General features: G+C 48.4%; 1 protein-coding gene across 9 annotated transcripts in view; it reads left to right on the top strand.

Annotated features, from left to right (window-relative positions):
* Positions 1 to 3,384: 3,384 nt before the first annotated feature.
* Positions 3,385 to 15,984, top strand: part of LOC113836527 (multivesicular body subunit 12B) — a 161,364-nt gene continuing 148,764 nt past the window's right edge. For 3 of the 9 annotated variants that reach the window (XM_035446830.1, XM_027423738.2, XM_027423737.2), the window contains exon 1: positions 3,386 to 3,561. In XM_035446830.1, coding sequence (XP_035302721.1) covers positions 3,490 to 3,561 — 72 coding nt within the window. In that variant the 5' untranslated portion in view covers positions 3,386 to 3,489. Of the gene's footprint in view, positions 3,562 to 15,984 lie in introns of all 9 variants that reach the window. The other 6 variants (XM_027423736.2, XM_035446831.1, XM_027423741.2 and 3 more) reach the window with 4 other exon arrangements.

Raw genomic sequence — 15,984 nt, 5'->3', positions numbered from 1 at the left:
TTTTTCCACTAGGGTAGAGAGACCAGAAGTCTTTCCATATAGAAGAGAAAGCCAACCACTGTTTCTGGGTTTATATTATGATTGTCCACCTTAACAAATTCTGTAGCATTTTAAGTCAATTCTTTTGAGTTTTATTCCTAGGAAAACAAGCCATGAACAAATCATTAAAATGTTTTCTCAATTTGTCGATCTCAATTACTTATCTTATTGTATTGTCTTTATAACAATCATATCAGATACTCTTGTTTCTGATTTCAATAAGAATATCTCCAATGTTTCACCATCAGATGTGTGTGTTAATAGCTTCTGATAGATGAACTTGATCTGTTAAGAAGTTTAGATGTGGCCAAGTATGTGTTGGCACACGCCTTTAATCCTAGCATTCAGGAGGCAGAAACAGATGGATCTCTGTGAGTTCTAGGCCAGCCTGGTCTATAAATTAAGGATCCCCTCCATCTCAAAAATCCCAAACTAAACTAAAACCAAAACCCAAAATACCACACAATAAAAAACCTTTTAACTATTCTTTCTAATCTAGTGTTTTCTTTTCATTTATAAGACATTGGTGTTGAGATTAAGTACTTTTAGAATATCCATCTAGGACTGGAGAGATGACTCAGGCTAAGAACACCTGAGGTACTTAATGAGGTTCAAGGTGTAAGAAGAGGCAGAGCTTTTCTTGTTCCGATTGCCCAGTCCCAAATAAATACACAAAACTTATGTTAGTTACAAAAGTAATTGGTCGATAGCTCAGGCTTATTATTAACTACCTCCTACATTTACAGTAACCCATTTCTATTCATCTATGTATTTCCACCTGGCGGTGGCTTTACTGGTGCTCTGGCTTCATGTTTCTTGGATGGCCCCCTTGGGATTCTCTTGACTCCACCCTTCTTCATTTGAGTCCTCAGTTTGATTTTCTCACCTAACTTCCTGCCTGGCAAATGGGCAGTCAGCATTTTATTAGCAAATAAGAGAAATACATATTCATAATATAGAAAAGGGTTGTTCCACAGCACCAGCGTTTTGTTCCCAGCACCCACATGGTGGCCCTAACTCCAATTCCATGGGATCCAATGATGCCCTTTTTTGGCATCCGTTGACATTGTACACATGTGGTGCACATACATTCATGCAGGCACACCACTTATGCACACAGAATAAAAACACATGTAAAATGTAAAGTATCTATCCTATTGATATTATAATATCTGCCTTTTAAAAATCAATGCAATGAATTTACAAATATCTTTAAAGAGTTGAGGGGGCATAACTATGCAGCCCTGGTTGACCTGGAACTCTCTACATATAGACCAGGCTGGTCTCAAACTCATAGAGATCTGCCTGCCTCTGCCTCCTGATTGCTGGAATTGAAGCTGTGTACGAACCAGAACTGGAGAGATGGCTCAGCAGTAAAGAGCACTCGTTGGTCTTCTAGAGGACCTGAGTTCAATTCCCAGCAAACTACATGGTGATTCACAACCATCTGTAATGAGATCAGGACACCCTCAGACGTGTGGGTGTATGTACAAACAGAACAATCATAAATAACACCCCCCCACCCCTGACCTGGTTTTACAGATCTCTTTTTCTTTTATTGTTATTTTTTAAAGATTTATTTGTATTTTATGTCTGTGGATTGTGTGTGTGTGTGTGTGTGTGTGTGTGTGTGTGTGTGTGTGTGTGTACATGGTGTCCTAGACAGTTGTGAGCTGCCATGTGGGTTCTGGGAGTTCAATCAAGTCCTCTGGAAGGACCACCAGTGCTCTTAACTTCTGTGCCAACTCTCCAGTCCCAAATTTACAGCTTTCTTAATACTGAATTTTCTCTTTGTAATTCTGAATGAAATATTGCTTGATTGTAGAGATTTGGGGCTAGTTTTACCGCAAACTGGATCAGAAAGTGCCACATTTTTATTTAGTAGGGCAACAACCGTATTCTTAAGTGTGCCCACCTATGGTAGTGATTCATACAGTGGGAGGTTAAATCATGAGCTTTGAAAAGCATGGTCTTGGCCCAGTTGGTTTTGGGAAGTGCCTGACTACACAAACGAGAGCCATGTTTTTGTTTTACTGCTGGACATCACAGAGACTTCCATGTTTTAACGCTTGCTGTGAGTCTCCCAAAGGTGGACAGATGGGTGGTGCACAGTACTTTGTCACCTCCTTAAACAGCAGCCACCTTTTATCAAAGCACATACATTCAGTTCTCTAGGGACAGTGCTCTGTTCTTGTGTTCTTTTTGGTGTAATCTTTCTTTTTTGGATCTTGGTATCAGGGTTATGATGAACCTGGAAATACATTATCTTTGCTTTTACCTTGTAGAGGGATTTTGTTGGAGACAGGGTCTCCTTACGAAGCCCTGGCTGTCCTGGAACTAACTATGTAGACTAGGGCTGGCCTTAAACTCACAGATCTGCCTGACTCTGCCTCCCGAGTGCTGGGATTAAAACGATCACCACCACACCCGGTTTGGTAGCAGTTTAATAACAGATTGTCTGTCCCCTTATGGTGTGATTGGACTTGTTTTAAATCCATTTGGATCAGTGGTATTTCTGAGTGGCGCAAATGCCTGGAATGCATGCACATTTGGTCATCATTCCCACAGGATCTTTTCCTCCACAGGCTCTTCTGCTTGGCACACTAGCTTCAGGATCTGGCTATCTTAGAAAAGTCTGGGATGTGTGACTTTGAGTCCTGGTGCACAAGCAAATCAAGCCCGCTACTGTGTATAATGCTGTTTAAAATGACCAGTTTAGCACACGTCCCCTCCAGGGCCTGCAGGCCTGGATGTGCAGGGGCAGGTGGTTCAGGGATCAAAGGCTGTTGCCGCCTTTCTGTCCAGCCGGAGGGTCCTGCTCCATTTCATTGTGACTCCTTGTACCTTTCCTCAGGTACTGCAGGGGCAAGCATCCTACTCTAGATGCCTCCTTAAGGGTTGCTCCCAGGTCCCTATGGGTAAATCATTTGCCCAGCAAGAGGGGCAAGCTGAAACCTGCTCTCAGAGTGGGGTCAGTCTGAGGCCCGGCTGCACCGCGTTAGGTTAGCCGGGCAGTGGGGAGAGCAGAGGGGATCGCCCCTGGGTGCAGTCAAGCCTACAAGGGCCAGGTGGGAGGGCGTCCCTGCAAAGGGCCACTCCGGGCCTGCAGGCCTGGGTGCCGCAGCGTCTTCCAGGCACCTACGGCCGAGCTGAGCGGTGGACAAGGGGAACGGCGAGGCCTAGCGGAGCCGAGCAGAGGCCGACTGGGGGCGGGGACCGAGGGCGCCGGGGGCCACAGGGCGGTGCGCTCCCGGCTTCGCCGCAGGCTGCGCGCCCCTCCCGCCCGGCCCCGGCCCGAGCCATCGCTGCCGTTGTCGCTGCCGCCGCCGCCGCCGCCAGGCCGCGCCCCGCCCCTCGCCGCCGCCGCTCCCGGGGAGGCAGCGCTCGAGCTGCGGCGCCGGCTGCAGCCGCCTGGGCCCCGGGCCCGGCTCCTCCCGCGCCGCCCGGGCGATGAGAAGCTGCTTCTGCGTGAGACGGAGCCGGGACCCGCCGCCGCCGCAGCCGCCGCCCCAGCGGGGAACAGTTAAGTGAGGCCGGCGCGAGAGGACGGGCGGGGGGCGGCGGGCGGGAGGAGCCGGCCGGGGCCCAGGCCTGCGGGCTGCGCTCCCGGCCCCGCGTGGGGACAGGCCCGGGAGGGCGGCCTTCGCCCGGCGCGGTGCTGCAGGCTCTCAGGGCTCCGGCTCGGCCTTGCGGCTGGAGCGAGCTGGGGATTCGAGTGGTAGCTCCGCTCCGAGGGTGGAGCCAGGTGAGGGGTGACGGTCTCCACCGGGGGCACACGCTGGGGACAGTTCCCTTGACTCTCCTGGTCTGGGGTCTGGCTCTCTGCTGTCACGTGGGTGCGAATGAGCGTGCACCTGACCCTCAGGCATCATTACCTGGGGGTACCCAAACTGTAGGGCACCTGTCTGCAAGGTGACCAGCCATCCAGGAAGCATGGTGGGCATGTTGATGAACCTCCCCTTGCAGTGACTCCAGCCAGGGCAAGTGAGGCCTAAGGGGATCACATCCTCAGAGACAGGAACTGTGAATAAGGTAGACCAGGAGCATCTTTGTTCCCTTTGTCTTCAGCACACAGCTGTCCCTGAATTATCAGCCAATCTCTCTTCTGTCCCCTGACCCCCAAGGACCTGTTCAGCAAGACGAGAGGAGAAACGACAGCCAGCCCCAAGGCAAATGGCCATTGCCCCTTCTCCCTGCCCCCATGTGAGACCCAGAGCGCCTGGATTTCAGCCACATTGGCAGACAGCAGGCAGGGCTCCTCTTTCGGGGCCTTTGTCTCTAGTGGTGCCTTCTTGGAGAGTATGTTTCCCGACAGATGGCTGGGTCCTATTTTCTTTTAACAGGGCTAGCGAATCTTATCAGCTGCCTTGGAAAAGTTAGAAGATAAGCTCTGGAGAAACCTATACTAACTGACAAACTCTGAGTAGGCGAGGTTAGTTACCGAAGATGGTGGCACCCTTTCTTGCCAGTTGGGAAATCGCTTGGGGATGCTTTGAGGAATTGTGCCACACTGACGTTTAAGAGCTCCTGCAGGGAGCCTAGTCACCAAGACCCTTGGAGTTCGATTGACAGATCGATGGCTGGTTCATTGCATATAAAATCACCCTGTCTCATTCTCATTGTCCACCCCTTCCTGATACAGCTTAAAGATCTTTGTTGTGCATATATTGGTGGACCCTGGCCACTTCAAGAATATCTCACTAAGGTTAAGTGCTTTAGCATGAGACCTTGGCCTGGGTCTCTGGCTTTTTTAATGAACTTTTCTGTGTCTCCATTTCCTGGTATGTAGACTGAAGCTAATGACTATATCGTAGGGTTATGGCAGAATATAAATTAAGTGTTGCAGGAGAATTTAACATAGTGCCTGCCATGGTGTGGTCAGTTATCAGCAAAGGCAGGATCAGGGCTCAGAATCAAATGTGTGTGTGCATATTGGTGAGCTCTACCACTGAGCCACATAACCCCCCCCCCCCCGAGCCCAGTTAGCAGTTACTGTTAAGCATTTGGTAACCAGACTTGCTTACTTAGTTTATTTCTGAGTGCCTGTTTGAAGGCCTAAGAAGGACCTTCTCAGGGCAATAACAAGCTATGTCATAGTAAATGCAGCTTGAATTTGAGGGATCATTTTGTTCTGTCCCACTCTTTAGACCCTAGGTGACCCTAATAAATCACTATCCCTTTCTTGATTCTCCATTTTTCTTAATTGTAAAAGTGGCTTACAAATAATACTTAGCCCATAAGGATCAGCAGTCAGGAAAGTACTTGATCCTTCAAAGAGGCAGAGAGCCTCATGAGAATTAAGTGGGATCCGGCCCTCAGCAGATGCTTACATGATCTGCTGCTGAGATCAGGCCCCATCAGAAAAAGAACTCAGGGATATCTTGATTTTGTATGTGTTACAGGACCGCATGGCCATTTGAACACAATGGCTGAATGCCTTCTCAAGGCTTAAGGAGTAAGGGAGAGTCCCAACATTGAATTTCTGCCCATTTCATGGCAGGTCTGCTTCAGGGGGATCAGAAGCCCAGTGGCTTGGGTCCCACTGCTCCAAGCTTCGTTTCCAAAGTGCAATAGCCTCACCACACAGTCACATAATGGACTAGTTTTTTTAATTTTTAACATAATGGAGTTGAGTATGGGAGTGACAAATGACTGCATTGCTGGATATAGTTGGGCTGTGGATGGTGAGCAGAGCCTCCTTTGCCTCCCGGTTGGTGGTGCAGGGGTGGTAGGGCACCTGCAGTAAACTGCTTCCTCTCCTGGCTCTTCTACTGCCCTGGGACTCTCAACCTTCACCTTACTGTGCTGCCCCAGGGAATTGTGGTTTCCTAGTGTTGTCTCCAGAGCAGGGGCCTAAGTCAGTTCCCTACTCCAGCTGCCTGGCAGGCAGAACCACCAGCGGGGTGTGTGACATCGCCTCCCTTGTTGGGGACATCCTTTGGGCGGTGTTTGGTTTAGTTGACACACTCCTGGCGAGATGCTCAGCTTGTCCTGGCAGAAATATGAGAGCCCCATGGGGCCAGGTCCCAGGGCCACACACAGGAGCTCAGTATCTCAGCTTTTCTGAGAAAGGAGGGCCCTTTAGTTGCCTTGTAGCTGGGATTTTTACTAATGTGTTCCTGTGTTCTTTTTATCTATAGATACAGACGTGTGTGCACATGCCACATCCACTCTTTAAAAATTAAAAAACTAGATACTGACAGAATGTTCAAAAGACATTTATGGCCATTAAAGGAGAGAAACACATGGTGACTCTTTTTAAAGATCATCTTTGTGTGTGATAGCAGGACAAGGGTTACATGTATGTGGAGGTCAGAGGACAAGTAGTGGGAGTCAGTTATCTCCTTCCACCATGTGGGTCCCAGGAATTAAACTCAGGTCATCAGGCTTAGTGGCAAGGGCCTTAACCTGCTTAAACCATTTTCCTGGCCCATACAATAGTTAAAAGTGTGTGCGTGCGTGCGTGTGCGTGCGTGCGTGCGTGCGTGCGTGCGTGCGTGCGTGCGTGCGTGCGTGCGTGTGTGTGTGTGTGTGTGTGTGTGTGTGTGTGTGTGTGTGTAGGCATGTATGCATGAATGCAGGTGCTCATGGAGGCCAGAAGAGGGTGTAGGAGCCCCTGGAGCTGGAGTTGTGAGCCAGCAAAAACGTGGGTCCTCTGCAAGAGCAGTGTGCTCTTAACCACTGAGCATCTCTCCAGCCCCATACATGAGTTCTTAATGAGCCAAATAAGCCTATGGAGTTTATGGGAATACAGATTCCAGGGCTGCTTTCCCAGACATCACTGAGGCAGAATGTCCAGGAAAGGAACCCTGGAACCTGTGTACTTAGTAGGCTCATTTGGGGTGTTCTTATGCCTACTGAAGTTTGAGAACCACAGTTTCAGACACTTTTAGAAAAGTGTTAAATGGGGACAACACCAACTTTACCAACAGAGTCAGTGGTAAGTGTATAGATTGGTGGCAGTAAATCTAGTCACGTGGTTATGCAACTGGTCTGTGGAACTTTTCTCTCTATGTGTGTTTGTGTACATTTTCGTGTATGTGGAGGTCAGAGGTCATCCCCAGGTACTACTTCTCAGAACCATCTGCATTGTTTTTTGAGGCAGGGTCTCTCATTGGCCTGGGTCCATGATAATTAGTCTAGGCTGTCCTAGGCTGCCCAGAAAGCTCCTATCTCTGTCTCCTCAGCACTGGAATTACAAGTGAGCGTTATTATTTCTGACTTTTTATTTATGTATTTATTTTATGTTTTGCTGGCATGTTTGTCGGTGCATTGTGTACATCCCTGGTGCCCATAGAGGATGGGTATTAGAGCCCCAGGAACTGGGGTTGCAGATGGTTGTGAGCTACCATGTAGGTGCTTGGAATGGAACCCAGATCCTTTGGAAGAGCAACCAGTGCTCTTTACAGCTGAGCCATCTCTCCAATGCCAGCCACCCACCTCCGTCTGGCTTTTGGGGGGAGGGGGCGCTGAACTCAGGTCATCTTGTGTTTTCAAGGCTGAATCATTTCTCCAGCCCTAATCATTAGACTTTTTTGGCTTGCAAAATTGAAATCATTGAACAACTCCCCATGTCACTTCCTTATGGCCCCCGGCAGCTTCCATTCTATTTCCTGTCTCTCTGAGTCTGACCATGCTGGAAGCCTTATGGGTCTGAAATGCTACGATGTGTACCTTTTTCTGACTGGCTTATTTAACTTAGCACAATATCCTCACAGTTTGTCATGTTTTAGTGTGGGTCAGATTTTCCCTCATTTCCAGGGCTGAGTGATGTATAATTGAACGTACTGACTGCATTTCATTTGCCTGTTCATCGTATTTTGGCCATTGAATGAGGCTGCTCTGATTCTGATTTCAATTCTTTGGGGCATATAGCTAGAGATGGATCATGTGGAAATGTTATTTTTAATCCCCTGGAGAATTAGCATACTTATTTCCATAAAACGATGGCCAACATTTACATTCCCACCAGTAACAGTGAAGTTTCTGATTTCTCCATTTCCTCCCAGTGTTTGTTATCCCTTTCTTTTGGTAGGCACCCAGCTGATGCACGATACTTGACTATGGTTTGGGTTTTAACTTTCATTTCCCAGGGACTTCTTAGTGAACATCTTTTCTAGTGCTGCACACTGGCCATGCATCTCTCACCCTTGGAGAAATGTTTGTTCTCATTTGCCCACTAAAAACAATGAGTAAGTTGATTCCTATTTAGCTGTAGTTTTTTATGGATTTGGATAGAATTTCTCATCAGTTGCTGTGAACAGATATGGTTGGCAAATATCTTGCCCCATTCTTTGAGTTGCCTTTTTACTCTGCTGATTGTGTCCTCTGGTGCAATTCTAGATGTTTTATTTACATACTAATTCTGTAGAGAAAATGTATCTACTACTCTGGCTTCATTTGGTGAAAATTCGGGCCTGTTTTGAGTGATTTGCAAAGAGCCACACAGCTGTGAGTGTCTGAGCTTCAACTGGCATTCTGATCTGACTGGAAAGCCGCTTGTCTCCATTACTATGCTCTGCTGGCCATCCCAAATGGCTGGTAACATAAGGAGGCCTGGGGAGGCTTGAAGGAATTTGTGTAGGTGGGAGAAACATAGCTGAAGTCCTGGCATACCTTGCTTCAGACCATTGGCTTCCCTTGGCCTTGGCACCATTGCTTATCTGTGAAATAGGCAGCAGTGCCTTTTTAAAAACTGAGTTTAGTTGGATTTTGTTTGTTTGCTTTGGCATTTTATAAACTTTTTTTTCAGAGCCTGTCTGCTGGTTGCTATGTCCCCAGAAGTCTCTGTTAATTCACACTACTGTGTCTTTGTCAATGTCATTGAGACTTGTACCATCGCCACCCTCTGTCTTCTAGGGGGACAGCTGTTCACTCTGAAAGAGATGTTGCCTCACTTGTAGCCCCTTGCTTTGGGATATTCCCTGCAGCCTGAGTTCACATCTCATCTGTTGCTGCTACTCAGCATTGTGGAGCTTCTTCTCCCAGTCTGCATTATCCAGTCTCAGCCCAGATCCAGAACCAGGGTAGGGAGCAAGGCTGCTGCTGTTGGGCAGGCTCCTCAGGATAGTCTCTTTGCAGCCAGCTGGGGCACCTTTAGCTCCTGCTACCTCGGACCCATGTCTTTGGGGTTGCTGTCAGAACCAGCCGAACAACCCCGGGTCAGACCCTGAGTGGAGGAATGTGGAAGAGGGAAGGCTAGCTATCCCATGACGTTAAAGAAAAGGCAGAGACATCTGTTCATAACAGGAGAGCAATCAGTTAATACTGAAGGCACCCAGTTTATTAATGCAGCATCTTAAGTAACCATCTAAACGTGGGGGCAATGGCAGAAGACATCTATTGTCATGTAGAAAGGGCAGATACCAATTATTTCCCTTAATCCTAAAGACACTCCTTTGCAGCACTACTCAAGCCTTCAGGCACCCCACACCAGCAAGCACATCTCAGTAGCCTTCAGGGTGGGTGAGTCTATTATTATTTAGATAGGAGCCTTCACCATAGGCCAGGACATCCAGCAGCTATTAGCTGATGTCTAAAAGACAATAGAAATTCTGGGTTCTCGTGAACTGGTGGTAGGGTGGAATAGATTTCCAAAATATGTGGGCCAGACACCCTGCCAGGCTCTCATCCATCACCATGGCATTGAGATCTCTTTTGGAAAAGTCTAGAAGAATATGAGACTGCAGGGCCCTTCTCCTCCACAGATATGTACTTCTGGAGTTGAGATTGTGACATCAGTGACCCTGCCTAGGGTCCCATCAGAAGGGTTCAGGTAGGTTTGCTTCTGCTGCACTATGCAGTATCTATCCTCAGTCCAGTGAAACTTGGGCAGTATTTGAGAAGGCAAGAACCTCATTTATTCATTCTTTATCCATACATAGACTGCATCTTCAACACCTAGCATGAGCATGGCACTGTGGTACACATAGCACATCTTTGAACAGTATTAGGAAGGTGTGATAGCCTGAGCAACAAGGCTGTGTGTGCACGCACCTTTGCTCACACTTGTTTACATGATCATATGTGTATGATGAGACCAACTGCTAAGGGTGATAGAGAGCTCAGGGTCATGGCCCTTGTCTGGATGGGCAGCTGGAGAAGGTTGGGAAAACTTGAGAGGTGCTTGACATGTTGGATGGTGGGGTGTGTGTCTATGAAAGAAGCTTGGTATTTTTGGGTGACCTGTGATGGGGAACTATTCTGAAATTCTTTTCAATAGAAGGTCACTTTCAAGTTAATTTCATTCATTCATCATTTTCTTATCAAACATGTGAAAAGGACCTGCAATGGGGTTCTTGAATTGCAGGTGGTGACCAGCTGTTTGAGCATCAACCCTGGAGTCTGTTTCTGGTATAGGACTCAGGGCTGGGCTATGGGTTTTAGAGGCGTCCCAGGAGACACTCTCATATAAGCTGCCATCAGCCAGAAGACTCCTGCTACCACATGTAGGAGTCTCATCCTAGCTCTCCACAGACATCTGACCTGATAGGGAGGGATTGTAGGAGGATGCATGAAGGTGAGCTGGTTGGGGGTGTCAGTGGGATATGCAGGTAAAGTTAGCCAACAGGGTACCAGATACACCCCTGAGTTTTAGGAGAGAACTGGAAGGCCATGATGGAGCTGCCAGCTGTCAGATGGACTGATTAGGTTGATGAATGTACTAGAGAAACACTGAAGATGGGAAAGCCAAAAGGGATGCGGGCTGTGAGTTAACATGGCACTTCCATTCTGCTGATGCTGGCCATCAGGACAATGGTATGTCTTACTTATACTAAACATAAAAGGATCCTTGCTCTTGGGAGCTCCTAGGATGATTTTGTTTGCTGGGCATTTTCCTTCTATTAGGATCTTCCAATATGGCATCACCAGGCTAAACCCGGTGGGAATTGGCAGGATCATCCCTGATTTGCTGTGATCATAAACCAGGCAGACCTGTGTCCTGCTGGACTCTGCCTTCCACCTGGGTTCCAGAGCTTGTGTAGAGCTGGGTTCAAGGACATGTGCACAGCTGAGTTCCAGGACATATGTGGAGCAGGGTTCCAGGGCTTGTGGAGAGCTGGGTTCCTTTAGAGCTTTGTCTGGGCATTGTGGGAAGCTTCATCCTATGTTTGTGTGCTTTATGGGAACCATGTGTGGTCCTCAAACGATTAATAGAAATCTGAGAAAGGTCTGATTGGATTGATGCATTTGTATACCAGACTCTTCCGTTAGGAAAAACTCAGAGCTTTACTGGGGGAAAAGGAAGTGATCACCATTGTTAGTTTCCTAGCTAGAAAATTCTGTGACCTAGGAGAGCTTGGAAGAATATCTGTTGTCATTCCTGGTATCAGAGCAGCGCTCCCCATAGTCAGTGGCCTGCTGCCCTGACTGTTCAACAGCAGTAGCCCAGAGATTTGACTTCTGATGGTCACCAACTTAGCTGTGCTCATGCCATCATGCAGGTGGAGCAGGTCCTCTGGAAGGTTCTCCAGCAGATGTCCCTCAGCTGTGCACTGTCCCTCTCCGGTAGCCTGATGGCTGGCTGCACTTGGTCTGGGTGCTGCATATCTCCTGGTCTCAACTTGAAGCCCCCCAGATGGGGCCGGTCTTTGACCTCTGTGTTCTGTGTGGTGTGTGTGTGTGATCAGTGGAGGCCCAGCCATAGTCCACCTTCCTCAGAATAGGGCTGTGCCTTTTCTCTCTTCCTTGCAGAAAGGTGCTCATGCTTGGGAGGTCCCAGAGCCCACCCTGCCACTGGGAAAGAGTAGTAGAGCTCTCCTTGCCTGAGGACACCTGGCTGTAGCTGCAGCTTCACTGGGGAGAGTCTGCCCTTGTGCCCTTGGAGAGTGAACATGTCTCCCTTTCCTTTCCTGCCCCATAAGCAAGAGGATGAAGACAGTTTGTGTTTTGGGTGCCCTTGAGTTTGGACTTTAAGAAAGCTGAACAGTTTATCCTTCTGTAGGGACTTACTGATTTTTGCCATTTCAATTACAGTTGGCCGGTTTAACCTGCCCTCCCCGCCCCTGTACTTTGTTTTCATAAGATATGTGATCATGCCTTTAACCCTGGTGGGCAGTGCTGGCGCTGCTTCTGAGACAGCCTTGTCCATGCTCTGCAGGGAGGCCAGGATGGCATGGAGGCCAGGCCTCCTTTGAAGGCTGCAGCTCCTGCCCCCTGTAGTCCTTGCCCTGGAAAACACTTTAAACTTGCAGGCCCACTCCCCACCGCTGGAAGGGCCTCTGTGGAGGGACTGTGTGTTGTTAGCTGGGTTTTCATTTCAGTACTGGAGCTGATAAAATGAGATAAACCCCAGGCTCACTAAGGCTGTGGAAATTAAACAGAGATGATTATCAAAGTTGCCCGGAGTTTTCAGCTGTGCTACAGTAGCCCCACTTTCTCCTTTGATTTGAAAACAATGAGCAGCATCAGTGAAACCCAGAAATGCTGACTTTTAGGGAATGAGTGAACGGTGGGTGACTCTTTGATCAGCATCCACCCACCACACTGTGAAAGGGCTTCATAGTTAAAGCTCATTTCTCTGTGAGCCTGGGATGACAGTGTTGTTGAGGTGCCATGCTGTAGGGGACCAAACCTCCTCCCAGCCAGTCCTCCTTCATAAATGTTTCTAACATTGTGTGGAGGGGGGAAGATCCCCTCCCTTGGAAGACCGTACTCACCTCCCCTTGTGCTGTGTGTGCACACACTCTTGTCTGGAGGAGGGATCTCTCAGGGAGACACAAGAGCAGATGCCTGGAGCAGGGCTCTGTAGCCCTCAGCCTGGGAATGATCCAGCAGAGGCCACATGCCCCCACTCAGAAAGTCCACTGGGGGCTGGCATCTGATGGCCTGGAAGGTTACATTAGGAGAACAGCTCAAGGTCACTGTCTCCATGGCCAAGAGAGGATGTGACTCTCAAGTACTCAACACCATGCTTCCTTACCTGACCTGTGTTGAAACCAGTTGCGTTTCAGATGGGCTCAGCCACCCAGTTAGGAGGTCTACTCTGGCTTTCCCTGTGGATGCCTTCCTACAGCTGCAGCTGGATGGCACAGGCTTGTCTCTCGGCTCCCTCCCTCCAGCATGGCCCTGCTGCTATGCTTGGTAATGGAGCCCCTGTGTGCTGTGGATCCTGCATGCGTCAGGCCATAGATCAACCCATCCCCTCCTGTGTTGAGCTCAGATCTCCCTCATTAGGCCTGAATTTACCTCTGTCCTACACAAACATGGCCTTAGCTCATTTTTATTGTTGTAAATTATTTATGAGGGGAATGTTGAATCTCAAAACTGAGGTGTGAGGAAAATTAATCCCATGTTACTTTTATCTTTCTGTACTTTCTTCCCCTTTGCTTGACTTATTGAGCTATGGCCAGACAAAGAAGTGCTTTGGCATTTTAAAATATAATTAGTGTTGAAACTGCTTTCCCATTTGGGCAGGATGTTGGTCTCTGTGTGTAGTGAAACATAGTACAGGCTAGATTGAGGAGGATGCCTCTGCCAGCTGCCGGGACCTGGGAACAAGCCTCAGTTTCCCCTTATAAAGCTAACTTGGTGGGCCCTCCTGCTCTGAGGCGAGTTTCAGCTGACTTACAGAGTACTGTGCAAACTTAACGGGTGTGTTCACATAGCTGAGTAGCCACTAAGGGGGAACAAGAGTTGCTGCAGGAAGGCCTTTTGTGTTTTAACCAGTCACCTCCTGCCTGGTAGGTCAATGATGGTCTTAAACACATGCTCCCTTGCCCTCCCTCCTGGCCCTCTATTAGGCTCTCATTCATGGGCCCTCTTCTTCCTGGCAGAGGCCTGGCCCACGACCCTGGGTGACAGGGTACTGTTCTGTTCCTGCTCCTACCCTTCTTTCTGGCTGGAGGCTCCAAACAGCCTGAGGAAACATGGAGTGCAAGTTAATAAATGGCCTTTTGTTAGGAAGGTCAATTGAAGTGATGGTAGAGATGCTGTTAAAAGTAATTTGCAGTCAGAAAATATGTAATTCAGGGCAAGCCACTTTGAGCGATGGCCTCTGCCATGGATATCTTGGGCGTTTCTCATTAAGAGGCTCCTTGGCTGGTGGCGGCCGTGCCCCACCACCAAGTAGGCCACAGCCCCTGGAACAGCCATTTGTCTCCTAGGCACAAAGGCTGCCTTGATCCCCAGGGCACAGCAGCAACTCAGAAACCAGGGGAGAGAGGCGGGGCGAGCATGGAGATGACTGCTGGCTGGGCCAGACCTGCTGTGGGCTGGGCAGGCTGGTCTCCTGAGCTCTGAGGCCCAGCTCTTTGTCTGCTTCAGTTGGAGGCTGCCTGCAGCCATCTTGAAAACTGCTGCTGGGTGCATTGTGGAGCAGCATCTGACCCTTGCAAGCGCACCCACCTTCCTGCAATTGGCAGCATGTGTCAAACAAAAAAATCCCTGTCATAATGCCTTGTGGAGTGCATTGCCATCCCAGACCATGTATCTCCTAGCAAATAAGATATTCCTTGTGTGTGCTCACTTAATCAATCTCTGTGCCTCCCTCCTTCCCTCCCTCCCTTTTCCATCCCTCTTCTCCTTTCTTTCATTCCTTTTTCTCCTTTCCATTTTCTGTCCCTCTTTCTCTTTGATAGTAAAGGCAGTAGTATTTAAAATTTTTTTGTTTCACATGTTCTTTATTAAATTCACAGCATGATATTTAACACTGGCAGGATTCGTACATTCCGCTAATGAGTTGTTAATTGCAAAGCATTTTTTGGTAACCGCCAGCAGGTACCAGTATTTTGCAAACTGCAGCCGTTGGTTTTTATGTTCCCCATAATACAGGATTTTTCAGGGGGCAGAAGCATTTTGTTTAGTGATTTTCTCTGGATTGGGCAGGTGCAGGTATTTAACCCTAAACCCATATTGGGGTCACACATGTGGAGTCACTGGTAAATATTTGCTTAATACCTCCTGGGTGTGAGAGCACTAAGCCCTGAGCTGTTACAGATAAAACCTGCTAGAAAATGAAAACTGAACCAAGGAAAGGGTATAGTGGTGTGGCATGGTCTCCACCTCCTGCCCCGGGCTGCTGGAAGCTTATTTTCAGTATAAGCAAATAAAATTTAACTGTGACTTGGCTAAGAGGGCAGGGATGCTAGGCACTGCCAAGCCCTATGTACAAACAAGTCTGTTTCTGGGGTGCATTGTGGGCTCTGCTGACTAAATGGGTGACCTGTGTGTAGCATTTTGGTGGTTTCTGTGAGGTTGGCTACAGCATTGTGAGTTGCCAGCGCCTTTTTGATAGGTTGAGGAACAGGAACTTTCCCCTCTTTAGGCAGGATGTTTGTTTGGTTTGCTTTTGAAACTGTAGCTAGCTTTGAGAGCACTGCAGCCAGTGGGGCTTGATTGCTTCAGAGTGAGGTGGAATTTATTGTTGTAAAAGTACTCTGTATCAGGTGTTGCTGTTTTTATTTTGTTTCTGGGGCGCCCACTGCTCTCCATATTTCACCAGCCTCCTCTGCTGGTCCAGTACAGAAGCAGCAAACAGCAGAACAGTGATTCCATCTCCCTTTTCATCCAAGTGGTCAGTGAGAATTAGGATTACTGTTAGTGCTTAGCTTTGAGTAAGTGCCCCTTGACCCAGAGCAGGTTAAACTAGACAAAGAAGTGGGCCAGACCCCTAGTGCATGGTGCCTCCCATTTCTGGCCCCAGCCAGAATCCATGTGCTCTTAAGCCCTCCAATCCACCTGCTTTTTTTCTGGGTGCCTTCTGTGTGTCATAAACCCTTCTGGCCCTTCTTCTATATCCTTTCTCAGTGTTTGCAACAACTAGGGAGTGGATCAAGACCTTGTTTTACAGTTGGGAGAAAGCTGGGGCTTCCCAAGGTTTAATTTCTTGTTCAGACACTAACTTGTAAGTGTGGAGTCCAGAGCCCCACACACCTGTGCCCATGCACCAAATGTTGTCTCTGGTTTTGGAGTTCATTGTGTTTTCTGCTGAATGTCTGGCTGTGG

Source organism: Cricetulus griseus, chromosome 6 (assembly GCF_003668045.3).
Source record: "Cricetulus griseus strain 17A/GY chromosome 6, alternate assembly CriGri-PICRH-1.0, whole genome shotgun sequence".
Lineage (NCBI taxonomy): Eukaryota > Metazoa > Chordata > Mammalia > Rodentia > Cricetidae > Cricetulus > Cricetulus griseus.
Note: the sequence above shows the minus strand (reverse complement) of the source record. Positions and strands in the feature narration are given on the sequence as shown.